Source organism: Dunckerocampus dactyliophorus, chromosome 2, assembly GCF_027744805.1.
Source record: "Dunckerocampus dactyliophorus isolate RoL2022-P2 chromosome 2, RoL_Ddac_1.1, whole genome shotgun sequence".
NCBI lineage: Eukaryota > Metazoa > Chordata > Actinopteri > Syngnathiformes > Syngnathidae > Dunckerocampus > Dunckerocampus dactyliophorus.
Genome location: NC_072820.1, coordinates 22,471,223 through 22,498,178, shown reverse-complemented (window position 1 = coordinate 22,498,178; position 26,956 = coordinate 22,471,223). Strand labels below are relative to the sequence as shown.

The following is a 26,956-nucleotide window of genomic DNA, read 5'->3' as shown; positions in this document are numbered from 1 at the left end:
AAAACCTATCCTGCCCAATCTGTTCCAGTACTTTTGCTCACATAAAAAATGAGAGAGTTCAAACGAAATGTGCCCTCTTCCGATCCAGATGTGAATACCTGGAAATAAAATCTGAAATGTTGCGCTCTGCTCTCATCTTCATCTTTTGATCCAAATGTTTTCAGCAAACAGCAAAAATAAAGGAATTGGCCTCATTGTTCCAGTACTTCTGGAGGGCATTGTACATTGATAAACCTCACTCCCTGAGCCTTAAGAGCCACACTGGACGTCAAGTTGATAGTCTCAGCATTTAGCTTGACGGCTAGCGCTCTTGACTCGCATTCTGTGGACCTTGGTTCGAGCACAGGGTGCAACACAGGGCTGGTTGAACCAGGTGGGTTACGTATGTATAGCACTGTGTGCCAGCAAGAAATTCATCATATGGCAGAAGCAAACCCCCAAGTAAGTCCTCGTCTGTCACTCGTCTTCCTCCACTTACACTCTAAGTCCTGCTGTGCTAATCTGGAATCAGGATTGCATCTAGTAGGAACATTGCGCTAATCCCCATCTGCCCTCCCCCTTTTTTGTACACAACACTCTTCCCTTCATCGTACGCCGCTTCCTCTCCCAACTCTCGCCAGCAATATGTCCTCCAGGGCACATCCCGGCCGCCGAAGCACACAGGAAGGGTCCGAAGAGTGTGAAATTTCCCTGACGATCCCGAGCACGACGGGGCCCTACGTGGGGAGAGAGGCCTCAGGGATGGAGCATGCCGCGAATTAGAGGGGCCGAGCAGTGGGAAGTCAGGCCCTCGTCTGCTCTGCGGGGGATCAGACGCAGCCGGGCTGTCATGTGGCAGCGGATACAGAGACTGTCCCGGGCCTGCCGCCACGGGACGGGATGTGCGGTCAACTACAATGATCCCGACCACGAGGAGCAGGACATGGTGTGCCTTGAGGTAGGCAACCATGATGCAACCATGGCTCTCACTATTAACTAGATACCACCTGACTAGCTACACATCCAACTCCATTAAGAAATATAGATATACAGACTTGTGGTCGTCGTCAAAGTTCTATTCCCAGTGAGTAAATCATGTCTGAACGTGGCTCTAATAAGATTAAAAGAGGAAGGTGTCTTGAAATAGTGCCATGAGAGGTCAGGAGGTGTCTAAATAAAGTCACAATACAGTATGTGAGAACGTGACACCACGCCGCTGTGACAAGAAGAAACAACACTTTTCAAGCATTATTCTTTCCTTCAGTCCTCGTGTGTTTAGCATTTAGCTTGACCACCACCTATGCAGCTCAGTGATGCTATTAGCATTAGTATAATTTCTAATGGTGGCAATCAAGACAAAGATAATACCATGATGACACTTGCAAAGGCTGAATCTTTTTAGTTTTCAAATCAAATGCGCTAATATGCACCATGTGTTGATCATGCTGTGTTTTAGCAAGCATAAAGGAGAGGCGACCATGCAGCTACAGGGCACGAAAGCGATTGCTTTAATGGATTGACTGTTGTTAACATTTAGGGTGCAAAGATCAATGTGATTAACACACGTTTAGAAGAGACGGAAGTGTAGTCAGACAGGAAATGCTCACACTGTGTGCCAAAATTCAATCCATGTACAGTAAATCATATTAAAATGTGAATTAATTTGTAAAAATATGAATTCATTTATCCCCGTGAATTAATTAAAATTCAAAATATCATCTCAAATATTCGAATTGAATCTATTTAATGTATTTGGTTTATTTAAAAAAATCCATAATTCACATGGGTGTGAATTAATAAAAATCATTTCTCATGTTCTGTTTTTCTTTCAATAGATCAATTATTGCACAATCATAATCAAAACACATTTTCCCCCTAGGAAATAATGTCAGGTGATCCAGGTAATCCCGTCCACGGTCAAACTATCACCATCATAAAAGCTTTATTAACTGTACAGGCGTTTATAAGTCACATGTCAACATGTTCATGGTATAAAGACAATGTAACCACTGTTAAAGAACACTGACATCCTCATGTAATGGAGAAAAGAACAGAAACAGAATGTACAGAGCGATATGATCACCTACTTCTACATATCATATTTATTTACTTGCTTTATAGTAAAAACCTTCCACATTTCCTTATTTCTGATCTTCTGTATTTTGATTATTGCACAATAAAAAAAAATCCCAATACGAAACAATGTTCAGTGAATTAATCCGTTCCAGGGTCAAGCTGTCATAAGAAAGAAACCCCCCTCATAAACCCTTTACGACATTTTCTAAAGGAACATTTTCACATTTTTGTAGTATCAAGCGTTCGTTCGTTCGTTTGCCTCTTAGCGTATAACTAAGAGGCAACAGGAATTAGTTTACGGAGCAATACTGTCTTCTAGTGGCATTTAATAGGCCCTACTGGGAATCATAAGTTGTGAAATACTGTTGTCATCCTTCAATTACACTGGGTTCTCTACTTACGAACATCCGACTTGCGAACATTCGGAGATAGGAACGCAAGCTGACTGGTCTATATTTTCATGTACTTTGTCGAAAATTGCGTTTTTTTGTCATTTGAATTTGTTGGAAAATGGCGCTCTACAGTGCTACCGTATCATCTACGAGGAGAAGAAAAGGAAGACCGTACAAACTTCCATTGAAAGCTTCTTCAAACGTAGATCTGCTACTCCTGCACCGTCGTCACCAAGTGACTCGCAACCAATGCCTACACCTTTGTCTGCACCTTCGTCGCCAATTCCTTCCACCTCAGTCGTTTCCCCTGAACTACCTCTTTTAGAAGAGTCTAACGACGACGACGATTTGTCCTTTTTCAATAACTCCTCCTCCTCCTCCACCACAACGACGTATGCTCGACCACTCCTCTTCAAAGGTAAATAACATTTATCATTACGTATTATTATATCATTTTTATTATTGTTTTTTTCATTAATTATCCTTGTTTAATATTACTACTACATCCAAACTCATATTTGCATACATACGCATATATGTATACAGTATATGTATACACGTACATGCAGTACCTATATCATTGGTAATATTACCTTTTGTTCGACTTACGAACAAATCGACTTGCGAACGGACGTCTAGAACCAATTGTGTTCGTAAGTTGGGAACCTAGTGTACTTATTTATAAATGGAATATGTTTGTAGCTAGAGCATACGAAACCTATTTACGGTCTTCTACATACAGTTTTTAACATTATTAGAGCCCTCTAGACATGAAATAACACCCCTATAGTCACACTTGTATTCCCTCATATAGTAGATATTATAAGAGAAAATAAGTTCCTTGTTTCTTTTTTTACTTCTGGTACTTCCTGTGGTGGTTATTGTCTCATCAATGTTACATTGCTGACACTTGGTGACCAGTGTAGAATACTACGTACCACGTGTTTTTCATTGTGTTTTCTGAATGTCTTATATTTGTGTTTTAGTTCTCTTAGTCGATTTTATGCTTAAAAATGCTTAATTTAGGCCAAAAATACTTTCTGAATTTTGCTTACATATGCATATTTTGACTAATAATAGGCCATAGTCAACCACAAAACAGCAATGATTTATTAATTAATATATTTTGAAAACCCGTGATAGAGTGAAGCCACAAAATTCGAACCACAGAGTGGTGAGGGACGCCTGTAGACAGTATAATTATCTGCTAATTTGTGTCTGTCATTGATTGATTGTACTGAGCAGCGAGACCCTTTCATGTGTAACTTACATTTCCTGTTCTATGATTATCATTACACTTGTATGTCCCGTCATGCATAATTTTGGGACTTTGGAGTCTCCACTGTTTATATGTTTTGACTGTGGAGAAAACAATCTGACCGAGAAAAGGCCCAGATTCAAACCCATAACCTACATAGTGTGAGGCACTAGTGCAAACCACTCATCCACTGTCATTTTCACCTTCCACATGGAATGTGTCTGAGCCCCGCTGATTGAATCTGCTATCTTCCCATGTAAGCTCCACAACTCTGACAATCTCCCGTAATCACACACTCAACAACTTTCCTCATTTCTGAGCGCTGACCTGACGCCGGCCGTGCTCCTGTGACCTTGGGGGAGAGAATGGGAGGTCGCTGGTGAAAGAGAAGTCACAGAGGCTGCTAGTGCGTTGCATGACTCCTGTGAGCATTTTGTGGGTCACTTGCATAACGTGGGCGCAGGATGGGGGGAAGGTGTTAAATGAAGTGTTGTTTAGCAGGTCACATGTTCAGATCTCTGGGGCAATATAGACGTGTGGATGCTCACAGCATGCCCCACGTATAAGCACCATCACTAAGTATTACATCTTGACACGGGAGAAATCATTATGATTGATTTTTTTAGAGGGGGATAAATGGTGCTGGCATCTGATAGACAACATTAATGATATGCCGGTGTCAGTGAAGCGTATCTCTTTATGTAAAATGCAGCTGTTGAGTGCCATCTGGTGTTTATGTACAGCAGAAAAACAATCAAAAAGTCAACTTAAAAGTGATAGCTTAGTGCGCATTATATGATATGCAGGATTGAATGTACTCTAGGCCATCTACTTTGAATATTTCAAATACTAAAAAAAGTGTGCCGCAAATATTAAGTTATTCAAGAAAGAGTATTGCATGCATTGCAAATTATGTTACATTGAAAGGAACTACTGTACTACGCATGGAGGCATTATTGCTGTACTTGCAGCTGCCTTTAGGTGGCAATGCTTTTCTCTGCATCATCAATGCAGGCCTGTACTGTCAATCACACACGTGCGGTCATTGAGTGTTTCAGTGACATCATTCACAGCAGTTATTTTGACACGAATAGAATAGATATTAACAGTAAATAGAAGATATTGGCGAGCCGAAGACTTTGGCACAACATTGTAGTTGGTTCATGAAAATTGATGTTGGGGGTGGAGGGGGGGGGGGGGGGGGGGGGGGAGCATGAGACTGGAGCACATGTGGATCAGGTGCAGCTGTGGCTGAGTAATTTCCTGAGACTGTGGCCTGTGTCCAAAGGGCCCTTGTATTCGATTCCCTCCCCGAGGAGGTGCTGGCTGTAAAGCTGCCCCCTACTGCACCTGTGTGCTGTCTTTAATGCCGCATGCTGGTTGATGGGATGGCAACATGGACCCGGGAGGGACACAATGAGAGGACAGACTACTGGACAGACTGTACAGAATATTGGAGAAGTGCACCAAGCAACTTCATACTAGAGTGGAGATTAAGTGTGAATTTCTTTTGGAGATCAATAAAGTGTTTACTTGTTGGAGAGATGCCACCTTTGGTCTTTGCTTTATCCCCCACCAATTTTTGCTGTTTTTTTTCACATATATTTAAACTTTTTTCTGATCTTTGTAAATTTTCTTTTTGGAATATTAGGCCTTTATTCATATATATATATATATATATATATATATATATATATATATATATATATATATATATATTCTTTAATATTTTAGCTCTATGCTACTAAAATGACATTACTTTAATCTCACATTACAAGTTTATTCTCATAAAAATGTGACTTTTTTCTTGTTAGAATACAACTTTTTTCTCAGAATATTTACAAAACTTTCTGCAACCTAATTTTCCAACAAAATGCACCTTTATTTGTTGTTTTGTTTGTTTCCCATATAACAACTTGAAAAAACTTGTCTTTACTTCAACTTTAGGCTGCTAAAATGACTTTATTTGTCTTCATTATATAATGTTACTCTCTTAAAATTACGGCTTCTTCTTGTTAGATTACAACTATTCTCTTAATGTTTGGACTTTATTGTTGTATAATTACTGCTGATTTCTCCAGTTTTGTTTTTGATGTTTTGGGGTTTTTTTTGTTTTCTTGTTAAATTATGTTTTTAGAATTTGCCGCGGCCCCAAATGGCCCCCGAGCTGCACTTTGGACACCCCTGCTGTATGGTAAAGTAATGGTAGAGGACCTGCACACTAAGCTGTACCCCCTCCCCTCCAATCCACACTGGTGGGGTCTCTGCTCTCTACTACGAGTCGGGAGAGACTGCGCATGCGCGCTGACTCTAAGCAGCCGGTCAGAGAAGAGGGGGGGGGGAAGCCTTATGTGCCATCGGACGCAATCAAGAGCAGCCTTTCCGTTTCTACACATTATTCTTTTTTAACTCTTGTCGCTGTGCATACATGGTGCAATTGTGAGTATACTTTAAGTGTGTTTTGTGTTGCGATGTCACTGTTTTGCGTTTTTCTGTCTCATCCATTCATGTGATGTGTGCTAATAATGGAGGGGGTGGTGGTGGTGGTTTTTAGGTTCGTGTTGCGTCTTACAATGATTTTAGCCCCCTGTGATTTTAGCCCCCGCTCTACTGTCAAGATGCGCACAAATGTGCAGCACAGAATGTGAGCCAAACGGAACGGCTGCGTTTCTTCTCTCCCTCCATTGCATCTATTGGGGTCTGTGGTGCGGGACTTGGGAGCGATGCTGCGGTTTTAGATGTGCATTGTGCAAGCAAACCGCTCCCCCATTCCCTTCATCCATCTTTTCCTAGCATATAGCTACAGTATTCTACTGACACCCCCCTGTCAGGTAGTGTGCACGCATGCATGTGTGTGTGTGTGTGTGTGTGTGTGGTTGTGTTACATAAATAATGTGAGGGGATTTGTTAGTGTCTGACCTGCTGAAGACACCTTTTGTTGCTTGATGACGTGAAGTTGGGCCTCCACTGCATGGGATTGCGCTGCATCTGCTACAAAAAGCATAAAAGAGAAATGTGCTTGATAATGTACATGCATCTGTGCACAACCTCCATATTGACAGCATCTATACATCTCATAACAGTCAATGCGAGAGCTGTGTTAACAATGATCCCTTCGCATACATAACAGTTTTTAGAGGCGTGTTACTTTAAAAACATGTCGGGTAAAAAAAAAAAAATTGTGATTTGCAATGGTGTGCAAATGCACAGGTCAAAAAATTAGGAACATCTGTCAGCATGATGCAGTGCAGCTGCTACAATCACAATAATAAAACATATTGCCAGTACCGTAATGCGTTGGTTTCAGCAGAATTACTCCAAAACTACTAAGTGAAAAGGCCAACAAAGATACAATTCAATTACGGTGTTGATCCAGATTCAGAATTTGTTTTGCGTACACTTGTGGAATTTTTGGGGGGTAAACATTACACCTGAATTGCATGGAATTCAGGCATAATAGAAGATAGGTACTGTCGGTGTTTATGAAAGTGTACAATTCGATGCAGATTCCCAGCCTTGGTGGAGGTCTCCACTCTATTGTGTGACACGGTAAAGGCATCATTTATGATACAGTCTCAATAGACTGTGCAACTGTCATTTTTGTACGGTGTAACTGAACTGTGGCAAAATCAGCAAATAACAGTACAGAAGGAGTCCATATTTGTCCTCCAGAAAAACTTTTTGTGCTGTTTTTTGGGGTCAAAATGGCACAGGTATGTTCTTAAGCTGTAGAAGTCAAGTGTACAAAAAGACGTGACTACTAACCTTAAAGCAGGAGTCTCAAACTTGTGCCCCCCTTCTTGACATCAAAGTGTGGCCACAGACCCTGAGGAGATGTTCACAGGCACTATGTTAGCTCTTAAATAAAAAAAAAAAAATGTAGCAACTTTTTACAAAAGAAGGGCCGCAAGGCATGCTGGGAAGCTGGAAACACTCCCAGCGACGGTAGGGCTCCCGCATGCCCTGTTGCGTGTTAAGTTGCTGTGTTTGATGCGTTACTTCTTTGATGAGAGCGTGAGTCAGACTGTTATACTGAATAATGCTCTTCTCATCTAGACTTTGTGGTCGTACTTTACATAGCTGTGCATTCCTTTAGTTAAGTTATGCTCTCAGTGCATGCTGCACTTAAAACCAAAGAAAAGCAACATCTGATATGGCCTGAATCCATCTATCGTCACCCTTTCACTCTCCTCCGATCACTGGCACCGATTTCTATTTTTCACAGGCAAACCAAAAGATGTTCTCTGCACAAAAGAAAAAGCAGTCAATAATTCTGCGTACTACAAAGTGTGCTTGCGTTGCATGTCCTCCGGCAGCCCATGGGATCAGAGCCGATGGAGATGCGAAAGAGGCAGATGCCGGTGCAGCAGGAGTCGGCAGCGGGGGGAACTGTACCGGCCCAGCAGGGCCAGCCAGGCCAGGCTAACCCGCGGGGGTCCAGTGCGTGCTGCTTCTGCTGGTGCTGCTGCTGTAGCTGCTCCTGGTAGGTTCCTGTGACAGCTACACATTTATTTACTTCCAGGTGTCCTGCAATGCCAGCGCTTCACTTTTTATCAAAGTGTGCAGTCAAATATTTTGACTTCAGGGCCACCGTACTTGAGCTTGTGAAAAAAAAAAAAAAATCATAGCAGGTGTTAAGTAACACACATCACCATACTAGATATCTACATAAAGTGCATTGCATACATTGTGACATCAGTCTCAAAAGCAATCAAAAATGATGGTTTGGATATTGTTCCCCCATGATGGGAAGGGACTCTTAAATATCAAGGCGCTCTTTGCAGCGCTGAAATTCATATTTTTTAATTCTAAAATCAGGAACATTACTGCTTAGCAACTTGGGAGGACTTGAAGGCCTCTGCTGTCCCACACTGTACAGAAAGGACAAGGCGATATGACAGATTATGACATCATCAAGAGAAAACAATGGAAAAAGAATGTAACTGATATTGTTGTCCCAAACATGCAAACTTATCCTTAGCCAGTGAAAAAGGAAAAGCGAGGTAAGATAGCATGCTATACTCATTTCATACTCATACTCATATATTTGCGATGTATTTCCGGTAGGAACGAGGACAGAGATGACAGGAACCGAAAGGCATCCTATGACGTCAAAGAGGGGAGCGCAGACTGTGAAGACTGGTGGGTTGCGTTGCTCCATCATAGCTCTTATTTCAGCACGCTTGTTCAGTGGTGGTGTCGCTGTGCAGCCCCAAGCCCACGGTGGAGGAGGTGCGCTCGTGGGGCCAGTCCTTCGACAAGCTGATGTGCTGCCCGGCCGGGAGGAACTCCTTCCGGCAGTTCCTGCGCACCGAGTTCAGCGAAGAGAACATGCTCTTCTGGCTGGCGTGCGAGGAGTTCAGCAAGGAGAGCAACAAGAGCACCATCGAAGAGAAGGCCCGGGTCATCTACGAAGACTACATCTCCATCCTCTCGCCAAAAGAGGTCTTGCATCATCTATCATATCTCTCTGGTGTAATTTATTGTACATATCGATCTACAGTATCTTGTGTTATTGCTATATTACATCCATATACTGTTCTAGCACATGAGAGCCTTCTATTGTATTGTACCCATCTATCTAATGGTATCTTTCTAATCGCATTGTATCCATATATCCTAGCTAATGGTATCCTTCTAATCCTATTATATCCATGTATCCTAGTATGATATCCTTCTATTGCATTCATCCATTGCATCTACAAGTATATAATAGTATCCTTCTACTGTATTGTACCATTCTATCAAATGGTATCATTCTATTGCGTAGTACAAATCCATCGCGTCGATCAAACGATATAATTCTATTGCATTGTACCGATCTAATGCATCTGTCAGATGGTATCGTTCTATTGTATTGTACCAATCTATCGCATCTATTGAATGATATCGTATCGTTCTATTGTACTGTATCCATCCATTGCATGTATCAAATATATATTGTTCTATTGTATAGTATGAATCTATTGCGTCTATCAAATGGTATCATTCTATTGCCCTGCATTGATCTATAGCATCCGTCATATGGTATTGTTCTATTGCCGAGGGTCACCAATCTTTTTGGATCCGGGAGCTCTTCTTGAGTACTGATGAATGCGAAGGGCTACGAGTTTGATACACACTTCTGAAATAGCCTATTTGCTCAATTTACCTTGAACTATATAATATTATTAATATTTAATGATATTCATCAATGTGAAGACACTGATCATGTTAATGATACATCCATCCATTCATTTTCTATGCCGCTTATCCTCATTAGGCTCGTGGGGCATGCTGGAGCCTATCCCAGCTGTCTTCGGGCGAGAGGCGGGGTACACCCTGGACTGGTCGCCAGCCAATCGCAGTCATGTTAATGATTTGTCACAATAAATATCAACAATGATTTAATAAGAAAAGACAGATAAATATCAATATCCAACACTTTATTTCTATATTTTCTCTAAGCGCAAGTGCTTTTCATATTGAACATTTTCACGAATCACTAACACACAAATAATGAATGACTTTGCACCATGTTTGTACAAATAATGTCAAATAGAACAATCAATCTTACCATTGTAGTTGCCCTCAGTTGAACACCAGAGAGTGGAGATTACATCCGTTCCATTCTCGTCTTCAAGCACAGGTTTAGCAATTAGCATCATTGCTTCTTTGATGACCTTCCCCGTCTGAAAGGGCCTTCTTTTTCTTAATCAAGAATTGTGTAGCTGTTAAATAGGCTTCGGTTGCTTTTTGAGCGTTTTTAACCGGTCTCGTGAAAAAAGATTGAACTCACGGACTCTTTGTGCTCGTAGTGAGCTGCCCTGTGTGTAGTTAACATGGTAGCCTGTGTGAGGCGTTGTGAAATGTCTCTCCACATTGTGCCGCTATGTCATCCCCACAGTCGCCACCGCAAAAGAGATCTAAGCAGGTTCCTTTGACAGTGGTAAAAAAAAAAAAAAAACAACAAAAAAACTCTACCTCCCATTCATTGTGAAAATCTTATGTTTTCTTATGTCAGTCTTCTCATTTTCGCTCCGCCCGCTAGCTTGATCCCACCATGTTTGTATGATCGCCACGTTTTGGTCATGCAAAGTACTGAACACTTTGAACTATACTAGGTCAGAGTTCATTTATATCAAACCTTTTTTTAAAGTGTTTTTTTAAATATGTTGCCAGTTTGCTATTCCAAGAACAGCAACCAAAACAAAATAACATGCAGATTAGTGGTAAGTGGCGCGATTTGATGTATTTTTTTTCTATTTGATGTGGTCCGTGAGGTGACCTGTGTTGGTGACCCCTGGTATAGATCATATCGTACGACCGTATCGACATTGTTCAACTGCGTTGCATCACAGCGAGTTAATTGGATCACTCTACTGTATCAGACTCATCTAATTGCATCGATCGCGTTTTCTTATCCTTCTCACTGTTTTGTATCATATTACTCGACGGTATGGTATCCATCTACCGTATCTAATCATATCTTTATAGCTATCGTGTCCATGTATCGTCTCTGTAAGTCTATGTATTACCCAATGATGGTATCCAGTGGTGGAGCCAGAAATTTTTCATTGGGGTGGCCAAGGTGAGACAAAGGGGTGGCAATACGTTGATACCTGTATTGTGTAGATGGCCAGTGGGGTGGTCAGGGAGTGACCAAGGGTGGCCACAGCCACCACTGGCCACCCCATAGCTCCGCCACTGCCTTTGGACCGTCTATTAGAGCAATTAATAGCTGAGCAGTGTGCATACTTTCAATGCATACTTTCTGGATTCTGCTCACCATCATGGCGGCCAAACCAAGCGCAGGGCATAATACGGAACTGGATGCCGATCGGCACTCCTGTTAAAACTCGAGACTCCTTGGTTTACATGCCCACTCATGCTGCTACAGAGAGCTTCACATAATGAAGTCAAAGTCAACATAGTGAGAAAACTTGACCGGAACGACTAAAGCAATCACGGAAAACTTACGCTTGCAGTTCATGGAAGACGCGGTTTTATTGACAGCTCCTCCACAAAAAAGATTCAAGAGAGTTTTATTGTCAAAGGCAGCTCTCTTCTGCTTTCCCACGGAAAGTTGTGTGCTGCAGTCAAATACGTCCAAGCAGAAACGGCGGTTAGGCTAAACTAATGTTCTGCACCACAGACCCGCATTTGTCAAAATTGTCCCTCAGCTGTGGGGGTGACCAGAGAGTGATTAATGGGCGCCACACATGGGAGGCGACATCGCCTCTACTGCATTCATTTTCAATGGAACCTGCACGATAGGGCGATTATCTCGTGCCACTGTCCAGCCAAGCGACGCGCAATTCGTTCGCGTGAAAGTTTGTGCTTGTGCACGTCATCGTGCACACGCTGACTTGCGACGCAATCCCAAAAAGTCCCAGCGGGAGTTTCGTTGATCGACCAATGAGCGGACAGGACGCTAATCAGTACTTGTCGTGTCAGATTTCCTGGAGCTATTAGACATTTCTAAAAAAAAAGCCTATCAAAACCATGTGAGACTCGTACAATTCGTGAGCACGTCGCTCACGAATGTCGCTGGTCACAGACACTCGTCGCCTCCCGTGTGCATGTTTTTCTACGCGTTGGCAATGAGTTTCTCCAATCGCAGTCGTTTATCGCCTCCCGTGTGTGGCACCCACAAGGGTGGCCACGGCCACCCTGTAGCTCCGCCACTGATGGTATCTACAGCATTGGTATGGCTGTATCATATGATACTTTTATATCTATTGTGACCATCATCCGTATGTAACGTATGGCATCTGTGCATTGTATGCAATGTTGCATATAATAGCGGGACATACACTATATACACACACACACACACACGTTTAGTAACTGTATTTTTTTTGTTTTTCCCCGCCGCCCAGGTGAGCCTGGACTCCCGTGTACGCGAGTCCATCAACCGGAACATGCAGGAGCCCAACTTGCACACGTTTGACGACGCCCAGCTGCAGATATACACCCTCATGCAAAGAGACTCGTACCCGCGCTACATGAACTCCCCCACCTACAAAAACCTGCTCAACGCTCTGTCTGAGCAGTCCCCCGAGTCTTAAGACCCCCTCCCCTTCCCCCCCATTTCCTTTTTGGGGGGGGGGTGTTTCTATTTCCTTTCCTTGCTTTGTGTGTCCAGTGCAGGATTACACAAACCCCGGGAATCTCAGCGCTATTGTGATCCGCACCTGAACGCCGACACTCAGGTCTCAGCATCTCGCGAGGGCTCGACATCACAAGTACTGCTACACGTACTACACAGCAAAACACTCCAAAGGAATACTTTTGACTTGTGTTGCTCCTTTCTTTTCATAGAAATATTCTAATTCATTTGAGGGTTTTTTATGGTCTGTTGTGTGGGTGGGTGGGGTAAATGATTCCTACTTTAGACTACATACAGCATACAGTATATTTATGGGTTTGTAAATAGTACAGTTGGAATTGTGGGTATTTACGTGGAGACGCTTGGTTCTATTTAACTGCGTATGAAAATCAAAGCTCTAGGCAAATGTTAGATACATGTTAGATCTACATGCAGGCAGCTTTGTGGGGGTGTGGAGGGTGCAGCAACCTTTGTTGTTATTTTTTATTTCAGTTATTATTTTACAAACAGTACCTCACTCTCGGGTACGTGTGACTTTGCAACTCCAGTTCATTGGGGAGACTTCAAATGTGGATGTGTGCGACATTACAAAATCTCTATTTATTGCATTATATTGAATACAATATAGAAACTCACATCTTTATTTATTAAATTACATTATTATATTTATGCTTCTTATTTGTAAATGGTATTAATATTATGTATCTTACATGTTTTTGTCCATACATTTGTCTTTTGGCTAAGGAACGTCGATTGTCTCACATACAACAATATGTATGTCGGTGCCAAGTATCACAGGAAATAACACCTTCTTTTAGTTTCTCCATTTAAAGTTTTGGTTAATATTAATTGATATTAATAACAAAAATTGAAAATTGGATGGGAGGGACATCACTGCCAACAAACCGGTTAGCTTAGTTTAGCTTAGCACACCAACAGAAACAAAGCAAGCTTTGTACTAACTACAAGAAGTAAAAATACAGCTCCATGTGCAAATGTAACATGTGTAGCATGTTATAAAAAAAAACCTGTCTAACTGGACGTTAACTGCCAAGCTTGTTGCCAGAAAACGGTTAGAGGCTAGTAGTCAATAGTTGTATTTCAGATTTAACATACATAATGTAATTTATGTCGATTTTTAACAGCTCACAAGTCAGGTTAGCCTTGACCTTAAGTGGTTTCTTTTTTCTCATGTTAAGTTAAGATGGCTAGCACGCTAATGATTACCATGAATACACACAAATTGTACACTCTGCCCGATATGAACCAGCATATAACTCCCATCAGTTTCAATCTACTGCAACATCGAAATATTTAAAAACTTTATGAAAAGGGAAGCGTTTTAAAAGATAAAGAATGGTCAAGGGCTAGCGGCGACACCAAAGCTAGCATGTTCGTACGCCTCAGTTTCCATTGACTATGACTGGAGTTGCCAAGTGTTGGACCATTTTTATGTATTCTTCTGATTTATTTATTTATTTTTAAACTTTTGGTTGCCTCACGACCGTGTCACTCAAAGCTGAGATCCTCACATGGGGAAGTGCCTTGACATTCAGTGTGGATGACATCTTTCTCATGGTTCAAGCTCTCGCCATAAAAGGTGCTTTTGACTGGAGCACAACAGCCAGCTCTCATTGGCCAAACGGCTGCATGATGTTGCATTTGGTCTGGGTATGTGACCACATGGGTACACTTCAGAAGCGTTACCAAATGGCATGTTGGGGGACCCGCTATGGATTTATGGATGAACGCAGCTGGTCGATGGACGGATCGACCTCAAACACAACCTAAGCCTTTGCTGGGTTTGGCGTGATGCCTATAAATATATCGTTTCTTCTTCTGTTTACGATATGGAACGTTATTTTTGCGTTGCGTTTACTGGGGGAAAAAAACAACAAAAAGACATTGAAAAAAAATAAGCAGACAAATAATGTGAATGTTTACAAGTATATGGTTCAGTTTTGTTCTGCTACTCTCAAACAAGAAGAAAATGATGACTTGTGGGCATTTTGATGGAGATAAAATAAAAAGCACAATAATTTTAACAACTCTGGACTATACTTTTTAAGTCTGTTCAGTTGTCTATAGCTTTAATGCTAATGAGTTGTGTTTGTTTGAGTGCTATTGTGTACTTTATCCAGTTTTTACATATACTGTACAGTTGTCCCTCGCCACTTCTCGCTTTGAATTTTGCGGCCTCACTCGATATATTTTGAAAAACAGTGAGAAATAAATAAATCATCGATGTTACCTGGTTGACTACGGGCTATTATTAGCTTTAAAAAAATGCACATTATACATATGCAAAACATATTTTTTGGTCTAAATTAAGCATTTTCCACCATTAAAATGTCTTAATGAACTAAAATTCAAATATAAGGCATTCAGACGACAAAAACGTGATATGTAGTAATCTGCACTGTTCACTAAATGTCAGTAATGTTACATTGATGAGACAATAGCCACCGCAGGAAGTACCGTACAGAAACAGGAAGTAAAAAAGGAACAAGAACAGCTGTCCCAAATCTAACATATGTGAGTCTATATTATGTCTTATTTGGTCTTATTATGTCTGCTATACTGGGTTGTAAAGGTGACTGTAGGGGTGTTATTTCATGTCTATGGGGCTCAAATGATGTTAAAAACCGTATTTAGAAGGTCGTAAACAGGTTTTCTATGCTCTAACTACAAAAATGTTCCAGTTATAAATAAGGAATTCTACTTTGCGGAAATTCACTTCTAACAGTTGGGCCAGCTCAATAAACAAGGGATTACTGTGCACTGTAACTCTGCAATGCCCAATGTAGTAGATGCCATACATCACATACAACAACGTAACATTAAGGAGTGGGGTGGGAGGACACAGACATTAGCAAACCTAGCATAACTATTTGAGGTACAGTGCTAACATTGCACTCACATTTTAACATCATGCTAGGTTAGCTGAAGAAAAACTAAATGACCAAACTTACAGCTCGTGACCGACAACTAGTTAGAAGAGCGCCAAGCTTCATTTTAAAATGTGTAGCTAAGCCTTTTTTTCCCTTCACATCATGAAAACATGCATCTTCAACAGTGAACGCTTCTTCTCTCACAGGTAAAGCGCAAACAAGTGAGATAGCTTTTGCTCACATTTGGTGCTCATAAACAGGCTGTAGGGACACATTACTGATAGAAGCTCATTAAAATGTCACTTTTGCATAATAGGGGACCTTTAACTATTAAAGAGTAAAGCTCTGCTTTTGAAGATATTTTATACCTAAATTTGGCCTGGGTTTTCATACACTGTCTTGGTTATCAAACAATATTACGCATAACTAACTAGTCCATTTGCCCTGTACTATATCACTGCGCGTAATCGAGTGTCCAAACAAAGCACTCTGCGTGTTGCTGACTCTTGTCTATGCATTTTTTATTGTGTGCGGCTGCTAAATAACCCGCCACGGGGCCAAAGAAAGTTGCGAGTGCCAGCAATTTGTTCAAAACAAAGATGAGAAACACTACTGAATTCAAAAAATAACTCAAAGTAAAGTACGAAGACGGTATCAACTACCCTCGTCCCTCTGTGCTCCTCGGAATCTTCCCAATAAGCCTTCAATAAAGATAAAAGTGGTGTTAAATGTTTCATTTATCCATTTCATTCCGTGTAATTATTTTGCATTATTGTGTGCATGTAAAACTATAATTATTCCCTATAAAATGTACTTTTACATATTTTTGGGTGTTTGGAATTGATTCATTGCATTTACATGATTTCTTATGTGAAAATTGATTCAGTTTTCATCTGACTTTTTGTAACAAATTGAAAACAAAAACTGAGGCACCACTGTACTGCATTGCATATGGACAAATAAAAAAAGGCCACAGTTGGGAAACACTGCTCACTTATGACAGTCAGGTTTCGTTTGCCTCCCTCTTTTACCTGTGAGCATCAGCACCAATCAACTGGACTTTTTTTTGTTTTTGTAATCAAATGGAGTACACTTTATTGGGAAATTAAATAAAACAATGTTGTGTTGTTGTGAATGGAAAGCAGAACAACACAGTGTTAAAACTACATATAAAAAACGCTGATAAAAAGAATGAGTAAAGCTTGATTGCATACATCTAATGGTGGGGGAAAACTATTGACAAAATAGATTGCATGTGAAAGAGAGGTGTTGGGGGAGGGCAGGGGTCAGGGCTTTTACAATTAGCTCAAACTATCAACAGGATATTTAGTCCAATTCAAAACTGCATGTCGTGGCATCCTTACACTGCGTTTGTGTACAATGTCTACCACATGATAAAAACCTCCAATCTGGTCCAGGGTTTTTGCTACTTGTCCAAGCACGGAAGAAAATGCCTGTGGACTCAGCAGAACTAGGACACACAAAAAAGGGAGAAAAAAAATCAATAATATCCACATTGTACCAGTAGTCCACACTGTTGAACACTCAGCTTAAGCGGGACTTACATCCCGACATACGTGTTACCACACGCAGGGGCTCTGCAATTTTGGGGAAATTTGTTGGCCTTGGCAAGCACGTAGAGGAAGCAGGCTATCAGATGGGTTGCAAGTGTGCCGTACTTATGGAGCAAGTGATTCGTGACACTTTGCTGCTTGCCCTCCGTTGGTAGCTTTTAGATTGTGAGTGGGGTGTGCGACTCGTGCATGCTAGGTGTGCATTTCACTCACTGGGAACGTATGGTGTGTGGGCCTTGTACGAGGCTCGTGAAGCCCACTCACTTCGATTGCAAGATGGGCGTAATGGCTTCCTTCGGCACCTACGGCTATCGTGGCTGCGGAAAGAGCTGCCCGCCGTGGCGGGGCAAGGTGCATTAAAGACAGATACGCTTTGTGAGCAGCCGCCGTCCGTCCACGTAGGTCTGGAGAACCAGTGTACAGCTGGAGGAGTCGCCCGCCATGGTAGGAGCCGCTGCCGTGGGCAGGCAATGTACACAATTTACTTTTAAACTTGCACTCCTCCTCTGCCTTGCCCTTCCGACCTGGCTGCGTGCAAGGTTTTCCTGCGTGCACGTAGAAAATAATGTGTATCCCAATTTTCTTCCTATGGGCTTTGCGTGCTGTCTGTGGGTTTGAAAATGTTGTAGTCACCACGTAGGAGAACGTACGTCGGGCTGTAACTCCCCCTTTATGTAGGGGCAGCGATGCTTACGATGAGTTCACTGATGATTGTAAATAAAGAGCTTCAAAAAGGACAGTACATCTTAAAATCTACTGTAAATGTGCATGTTAAAATGGGCTTTAAGCATGAGTGATGCAGTACATCCCTGCATATTCACCATTCACCAGTCGCGACGCTGGCAATTCGCAAATTTTTGGTTAAAAATGAGCTTTAGTTTTAGTTTTACTCTGAAAATTGACCATTTTTCCACAAAAAGTACATATCATTCACAGTAAGTCAGTAATAATTTATAAATACGGGATAACACAGGTCAAATGTACAGCACACATGTATCACTTGTTAGAAAGACCCCAATTTTTTCATGTTATGTCTTTACGCGACACACGTTTTTTCGTCAAGCATTGAGGTTTCTCACTTTGTTCGGTGGTCCTTGATCGCACCATAGTTTTGTGCTGTGAGACACAAAAGTTTGTTTGGCTACTTTACCACTTGCTTCGACAGTCAATCAGACAGCAAAACTTACAGCAACATGAAAACAAGTTAATTTATGATGGCAAATGTAAATGCCTTCTTTAGCCTGATGACCAGGCTAGAGGCAACACCGTGGCTCCAATTCCATCAGTTCATCGACCATCGTACATAATCATTCATTAGTGGTGAGCAGCTATACATTTATACTTTAAAATATGTTGAATAAGTGTGTGAGGCATGTTTAGGGCTTAAACTTAGATTGTGTTGGGAGTGAACAATAGCAATTGAAGAGAGAAGGGGAGGGTTGTAGAGCTGAATCTAATCTAATAATTTTAGGCAATTTTATTGCAAATGTAGACATTTCTATGGACATCACTTGCAGTTTTCCTTTATTCGCCGCAGGTCCAGGTTTGTTACGCGACAAGCGGGAATCTAGTGTTCATCAAGAAGATTAGGCAAAAAGCAACATACCTTCCACCTATTTCCACACTGATTGCAGAAGACAAACGTGGTCATGGGCTCATCAGCGCTGCGAGTTTGGACCTGCAGGAAAGACAAATAAATCCCTTTCTAATGCCCAGTTGGACCAACAATTAAAATGAGTGCTAAGGCTGTACCTGTGTGTAGGTGCAGGACTTCCCCTTGCACTTTCCACAGGTGAACAGATCTGTCTGAGTGCCGCCTGTGGTGGCCATCTGGTGGTCCCTGACGGCCTCTTTGGTCAAATTCTTCCTCATTTCTTTCAGCTCGTCACTTGCCATTTCCTGCAGGAAGAGGAAGCAAAAATGAACATGAAAGAGTCAACAAGATAATAATCAAGCCATTTCTCAGTGTATTAGAGTCCTCATATCATGTATTTCTTCAAATAGTGTTCGCGGGTCTCATAGATGGAGGACCCCAATTATTTGTTGTCTTCCACTTGAATAAATGCACACCACCTTTTAGGAGAATTGTACAAAAAGTTATATTGTACATTTTAAGATTGAATCCAGACTGAAAAAATATATATTATTTGATATTACGGAGCTGCTGAGGAGACTGAAGTCCTTCGGTGTGTGCAGGACTCTCTTACGGACCTTTTATGACTCTGTGGTGGCCTTAGCCATCTTCTATGCTGTGGTCTGCTGGAGAGGGGGCAGCACGGACAGGGACAGGAGCAGGATCAATAGACTGATCAGGAGAGCGAGCTCTGTCCTGGACTGTCCTCTGGACTCCGTGGAGGACGTGGGGGAGAGAAGGTATGTTGGCTAAGCTGACATCCATCATGGACAATACCGCTCACCCCCTACATGACACTGTGGGTTCCCTTAGCAGCTCCTTCAGCAGCAGACTGTTACACCCACGGTGTAAGAAGGAGAGGTTCTGCAGGTCCTTCATACCGACCGCTGTCAGGCTCTACAACACCTGCACCATGTTGTAGTCACTATGTCACTTTACCCACTCTGTAACTGTACTTATACAAGTAGTATTGGTTACTCACACTTTATTATTGTTATCTCTATTTAATTTTTTCATTACAGTTCAATGTTTACTCTACAGTACTGTTTACAACAGGGTCACTTTTTTAGATTCAATATTCAAGAGTTTTATTGTCATATGCATAGTAAAACAGGTAGTTATACTATGCAATGAAATTCTTATTCTGTTCATTCTCCCAAGAAAAGAAAGAAAACACAAGAAAGAATAAGAACATAAGAAACATATATACCAATAATTTTACAGTTTAATTTAAAATTTACAGTACCATATTGCTATTTCATGTGAAATAAGTACTTTTGATATCTTTATACTTATATTTTATCTTACGTACCTTATTTTGCACTCTTACTTGCGTATCTTGCTTGCTGCTGTAACAAGTGAATTTCCCTGCTGTGGGATTAATAAAGTACAATCCTATCCTATCCTATCCTATCCTATATTATTATAAAAATGCATTTCTACAAAAGACTGCCACCCGGCTTGGTGATCTACGCAGTTGAGTAAAGAACAAAACGACAGTTGAGACATTATATGACAAGCTTTTCGTACCTCTGCGGTCATCTTGGCCATTCGCTCGGGGGTGACGCTCCCGCACAGCACTGTCCTCCTCAAGTTGGGATTTTTCACATCCTTCAGGTTGGAAATTCGGCTCCGCACGCGGTTCTTGTACTTCATGTCTGTGTTCTTAAACTCTTGGAATATGCGTAATCATTCGTCAAGGAACTCAACGGCTGCTTCATGGCCACAAAACCTGGTTTTTCATGTTATTCATCAAAACAAATATCATTTGCAAATTGCTTGACATTTGCAGGAAAAGGATATATTCCTCAATTTGAGCACCGAGTTCATCACAATCAGCACCAATTGCGATATAATCCTCTGCAAACAGACATCATGTGACTAACCACTCAACTTAGACATCATCTTCTCATGTTGATAATAATACCTCCAGTCTGGAGAGCATTGGCCAACATCTCTCTGCACTTGAGCCTTATGGAGTCGGAGGTGCTGGGAGCACGAGGGAAGGTGTTGATTAGGGTGTTGGCTGAGACATCGGCATGCTCACTCTTGCTGCTGGAGTTACTGCTGGAGCTGCTAGCAAAGAAACACCACACATTACAGACATACATGGTTAAACATATTTCCTCTTCTTGTTACCTTTCTTCTTTTGCCTCTGGGCTTCCTTGCGAGGGTGAAACAGGAGCGCCTTGTTCTTTTCTCTTCTCATCTGAGGATTTGTCTCCGCTTGCAGGCTCATCTGAAGTTCAACAAAAAGCATGTATCTCCAGTCATCTTTCCCACAAATGAATAACTGACCACATGAAAATTAGACTATATGAACATTATAACCTTAAATTTTCATTTATCCCTTTAATTCATCATTTATATGTACTGTATTTATTCGGGTGTCCCGATACAACTTTTTCACTTCCGATACAATACCGATATTGCAGCCTTGAATATCGGCCGATACCGATATGCGCACAAATCATACAAATATCGACTTATTTTGTAGTGTGGAATGTTAGAAAAGGTTTGATCAAGTGAGAAAAATAGTCAGCAACAGTGGGCATGACAAAAACTCACCCATTTACTTTATGCACGTCGGGTATAGTTAGTAGTGTGAGGTTAGTGCTTTCTTATTTTTTGGCAAGTTTTTCATACTTAAATGTTTCAGATCATCAAACAAATTTAAATATTAGTCAATGACAACACAACTGAACACAAAATGCAGTCTAGAAACTTTATTGTTAAAGGAGAAAAAAATACAAACCTATTGAGATGCTGTGGCATGACCTTAAATAGGCGGTTCATGCTCGAAAACCCTCCAATGTGGCTGAATTACAACAATTCTGCAAAGATGAGGGGGCCAAAATTCCTCCACAGCGCTGTAAGAGACTCATTGAAAGTTATCGCAAATGCTTCATTGCAGTTGTTGCCGCTAAGGGTGGCCCAACCAGTTAGTAGGTTTAGGGGGGCAATCACTTTTTCCACACAGGACCATGGAGGCTTGGATTTGTAATAATAAAAAGTTTAATTTTAAAACTGCATTTTGTGTTCAGTTATGTTAAATTGACTAATATTTCAAGTTGTTTGATGATCTGAAATATTAAAGTGTAAACTTCCCCGGTTCTGTCCCACCACTGGAAACGTATAAAGAACAAGTGTCTTTTTACTGCCACATGGCCGATATCACTCCTGCTCCTTGCTAATGCGTTAGCGCTCTACCAAACGCTGTTATTGTGATCAAGTGGGTGCTATCCGGTTGCTGCTGGATAGACGTGCGAGGGTAGAGTCTGCAATCGACTGGTGTATCAGACTGCCAATATCGGAGATTTGAGATGCAGGCCAATAAAATCAGAAATGTTTTTTTTTTGCTGATATCGGTCGGATATCAATGTCGTATCGGGACAGCCCTAGTTCTAATGTTTTGGGTTTTTTTTATCATAACACGTCTTTGGAAGCATCCTATTAGCTTGCCACTACATGGAAAGAGGAATTGGAAGTCTGTTATATCGCCTGTCTATGATGTCATCAGCGGTTGGCTCACAAAAATGTTAAAATAAATCATGTTTTTATAGTTTTACAGTTATAGTTTTACATACATTAAATTTATTACAAATTAAAGTGATAAATGAACATTTAATGTTACTTTTACCTTCATTGAAGATGTGATTGTTGACCGGATTGTTCCCAGAGGCACAATGTGGCAGCAAGATCAACATGGACGCCACTTTCGTGATTTGCCACAAGTTATTTTTTTTAAATAAATAGTGTTTCTGACCTCAGTAACCCAAAATGGAACCATTGATATAGAAGGTGATAAAGAAGGTGAGATACACTATTGAATTAAAAAAATAACTCATAGAACAACACGAAGGTGGTGTCCGTGTTGATTTCGCTGCCACACTGTGTCTTTGGGAATTGTCACAAGTTTCATTCGAGTCATGATTCGATGCGATTACGAGGCCTGTGATGCAATGATAAAACGATTATGTAGGCATCTTTTTTGTTATCTATAGTTTGACAATTTTTTCAAGCATAATTTTCTTCCATATATAACTTACGGTACTTTTACTCACTGTGTACTACTAAAACAAAGCATATTTGTAATGATCCACAATTAAAATAAACATGAAAAAGATACATTTACTTCCATTATCTTTTAATAATTGGAAGGTTACATCTACCAACATATTTCCCATTGCACAGAACCAGCAGGAAAAGTAAAGCGCATGAGTAGCAGCATGTATGAAATTAACAAACTTCAGCATATTCTGAGTAAACAACATAAAAAATCTGCCATTATTCACTAATAAATAATAGACCTCTGAATTCAAACTAAAATCCTGAGCATAGAATCTCTGACAAAATAATATTTTTGCTGTATAGCAAAGTCAAAAACAGCTTTCATACAAAATATAAATTTCTGTCCCAGCGGCTCTCATACAAGAATAATTCTTGCAGACGTCAGTATATTATGAATGACCAAAATAACTAGGCTGCCCTTATTAAAAATTGCAGTCTGTGAAATAACATTGCAATGGGACGTTGTATCTGGGTTCCAAAGTGTACAACAAAGCAAAAAAGCCCTGCTTCTCATCAACCGAATCAACCACAATTCCTTCACAATAAAAGTTGCAACTGACACTGGTTTGCTTTGCCTTTTCCCAGTTGGGTGTAAAAATTAGTTATCACTTGCTCGATGGTTCTCTGGTTGGCAGCAAACTCAGCCGGCTGTTTTTCCTCCTGGTTTGGGTGGAAACGTGCTATGTGGTTTCTCATATTTGTCGTGTTCCCAAAATATTTTAAGCTTGTATGACAAAGCTTGCATATTGTCTGGCTCTTGTCCAGCTCATTTTTACCTTCAACTACATGAAAGCCGAAGTGCTTTCAGACGCTCACTTTAAATCCAGCGGGTGCGGGTCGCAGTTTACGCTCAGCCATTCTGGCAGCGTCTTATGGACGCCACACACGGGAGGCAACATCGCCTCTACACTCCATTCATTTTCAATGGAACCTGCGCGATTGGGCGATTATCTCGTGTCACCGTCCAGCCAAGCGACACGTGAAATTTGTGCAAATGAAAGTTTGTGTACATGTGTGTTCGTGCACACGCTGGCTTGCAACAAGATCCCAGCCAGAAAGTTGAAAAATGTTTGACTTTTCATCACTGTCGCACAGATGAGGACCAATCAGCTGGAGTTTCATTGATCGATCAATGAGCAGTAGTACGCTATACTTGCCGTGTCAAGATTTCCCGGAGCAATTTAATATAACTAGAAGAATATAGCGATTTAAAGAAAAAAAAACAGCGACATGGGAACTCGTTGGAGCCAGAGTAAACAGCGGGTAGGTTTACATTCGTTTACATGGACATTTTTGTAATAATCTTCAATACTAGCAAGATACAGTACTTGCAAGACAGCCATTCAAAACCGTGGGAGACTCATACAATTCGCTCTAGATGTGAACACGTAGCTCACCCATGTAGCTGGTCATAGCCGCTCATCGCCCATCCCGTGTGCATGGTTTGCTACAAGTTGCCGATCGCAGTCGTTTGTCGCCTTCCATTACACTAAGGTGCACCACCATAAACTGTCCACTTCTGCTTTCCATCTTTTTGTTCCGTTTTTTTGTTCCATCAGCATCGGTTATTGACATTTATGAATCGATTAATAATCGTCGATCGCGATGCATCTAACAATCGTTCCCCACCCCTAGTGCACGATGACGTATAGGTCAGATATATGCAACCTACCTATTCAGACTGCAGTAAATCGGATACATATCGGATTTCTATCTACATACGAACGAGGCCTGAGTCACATTTGAAAAAATCAGAACTGTTCATACTGACATGAAAAAAATCAAGATACAGGTCACACATAAGCAAAAAAATTGGAATTGACCTGCAGTGTGAATGTAGCCTACGGTATGCCAGCAATTGCTTTTGACACATATCTTCAATCTGCACAAAATCGTGCGTCATTGTCAATTATGCAAATTAGACTGTGACGTCATGTCGCGTTACAAAGATGTTACCTATATTGTTCATTTTCCTATGTTGTCCTTCCTGCAACCTCTTCTCATCTCAAAATTCAAGTATGAGTCGATTTAAAGAGGTTTTACTTACCCAAAAGCTTCTTCCATGACTTGATCAAAGACTTGGCTAGAGATGTCACCTCCTCATCTGTGCTCTGCTTGCGGATGGCGTTGACAGACATCCCAATTCTGGTAGACTGTGGACACGGACATACACACAGACACACACTGCATAAAACGACTGACAGTTTGATTGTAATGTGTAGTGTCACTTCATCTTCATTTCTTAATGTACCTGAAGCAGCTCCAGAGTCATGGGGACGCTGCGTAGCTCCTTTAGCAGGTCCAAAGCACCAGACTGTGGAGCGATATCAGTGCATAAAAACACAATGTGTACGTTATGACTCGACTTACCTCATATAATACAATTAAATAATTGTGGAAAACGGGAACTAATCGTTTGTGAATATAGCGATCACGCAGATTTCAGCATGCCATGTTTACCATGTTTTTGTTTTTTAGCATGTTTTTGCTAGTGGCTAACCGCTAGCCCACGAGCTAACTGTTTGCTAGCTAGCCGGCTGGCCAGAACAACAGGTACTGTATGTTAGCCCCTGTGGCACCTTGTTAAAATGTAGCCGCAGCGGTTAACATTCAGCAAAATACTATAACACAAGCAAAACGCCATGACTGACGAGCATTTTGTAGACCGTGACCGGCTGATGGCCACTTTTCTTCCAGCAGCTAACCTCCATCACTGGCCACAAGCATTCATTCACATCATCACATTACCCCGTTTTTCTTCTGCGCCATTTTGTCCATTTTCTTTGCGATTCTAATGATCTCCTCTTCCTCCCTTTTGCCCATGATGGCTGACCGGACCGCTGGAATCCACGAATGAGTCGTGAGAGGGAAGAGAGCGGGGAAATATCCAGAAAAGAAACCACGCCACTCAAACCAAAACAGCAGTAGTGGCAGCGGCTTGTGCTCGGCGGATCCGGACTGACCCCTCCGCTCTGTAGCAGACCCGACTAATCGATACAAGATGGCGGCAGGGAAAGCTAATCGATCTAGACGGAGAGCGAAAGAGACGGAGAGAGAAAACAATTACCCCCTGGTGCTTAGAATGTACAAAAACAATAGAATAATGGTGAAAATATATTAAGATAAAATTTGACAATTTTGGCCATCACAATATGTTCTTATAACACATTTCGGTATCTGCGTCTCTAGAGGGCGCCGAAGCACCAACTCATACAAACACTCCCTCCCCCCAAAATAGACATGCCTTTTGACCTTTTCCAAAGAAATAACAAAAATAATACAATATGTAGATCTTAACACACTGGGTGACAAAGTTACTAGGGAAATATTTCATTGTTTGGACACATTTAGGATTAAAAAATAATTATGTCATGACAACACATATCCTTTAAGAACCAGTGATATACAATAAATATATATGGGTATAAATGGGTATTGTATTAAGGTTTTTGCTGAAAAAAATGCATTATTACTTTTACTACTTCTACTGTTGACAGGAGAATTTGCCAAAAATTTCCAAAGCGCTGCTCTGTGGCCATTTGCAGCCCTCTGCAAATTCTAAATATATGGACCTACATTGGAATGCTATATAAAAGTGCCCGCCCAATATTTTTTTGAAAAAAACTTTGGACACCCCTGGTGTAACAGGTATGTCAGATTTTTTGACTAATTGACTGACAAGCTGATTTGGAGTTTGCTAATCTCGGCATGGAGTAACATTAGTATCCGGCAACTGAAGGTTAGCCAATTACTGCAACCAGTTTGATTACATTGCATTAACTAGTAGGTAAAAGTGGGTAAATGTAAATTAAACTAAACATACAATGTACTTCATTTTGACACGATACACTAAATGTGCAAGTCAGAAAGTGTTATTTAGTATTAGGGCTGGGGGCGCCGTATAGGGGTGGAAAGTTACGAAAATTCCAATGAAAAATAGCCGTGTGGTAACAAGAGCTACTCGGGGGTGATTTTTTTAACGGGGCCCAGA

General features: G+C 41.1%; 2 protein-coding genes across 5 annotated transcripts; one reads left to right on the top strand and one right to left on the bottom strand.

Annotated features, from left to right (window-relative positions):
- Positions 1-573: 573 nt before the first annotated feature.
- rgs20 (regulator of G protein signaling 20) lies at positions 574-16,510 on the top strand. 3 transcript variants are annotated; one of them, XM_054766567.1, is made up of 5 exons: positions 574-937; positions 8,022-8,188; positions 8,773-8,847; positions 8,916-9,150; positions 12,567-16,510. In XM_054766567.1, the coding sequence occupies exons 1-5, from the start codon at positions 749-751 to the stop codon at positions 12,753-12,755; spliced, it is 855 nt and encodes a 284-aa protein (XP_054622542.1). In that variant the 5' UTR covers positions 574-748; the 3' UTR covers positions 12,756-16,510. The 3 variants fall into 3 exon arrangements, with proteins under 3 accessions (XP_054622542.1, XP_054622541.1, XP_054622543.1); XM_054766566.1 differs by lacking the exon at positions 12,567-16,510 and having other exon boundaries at positions 8,916-12,543; XM_054766568.1 differs by lacking the exons at positions 574-937; positions 12,567-16,510 and adding an exon at positions 5,471-6,144 and having other exon boundaries at positions 8,916-12,543.
- tcea1 (transcription elongation factor A (SII), 1) lies at positions 10,116-25,961 on the bottom strand. Of its 2 annotated transcripts, none has more exons than XM_054766564.1 (10): positions 25,714-25,961; positions 25,217-25,279; positions 25,013-25,118; positions 21,034-21,133; positions 20,822-20,970; positions 20,698-20,754; positions 20,425-20,579; positions 19,014-19,160; positions 18,868-18,939; positions 10,116-17,158 (listed from the first exon to the last, which is right to left on the bottom strand). In XM_054766564.1, the coding sequence occupies exons 1-10, from the start codon at positions 25,786-25,788 to the stop codon at positions 17,150-17,152; spliced, it is 933 nt and encodes a 310-aa protein (XP_054622539.1). In that variant the 5' UTR covers positions 25,789-25,961; the 3' UTR covers positions 10,116-17,149. The 2 variants fall into 2 exon arrangements, with proteins under 2 accessions (XP_054622539.1, XP_054622540.1); XM_054766565.1 differs by having other exon boundaries at positions 20,822-20,967.
- Positions 25,962-26,956: the final 995 nt, after the last annotated feature.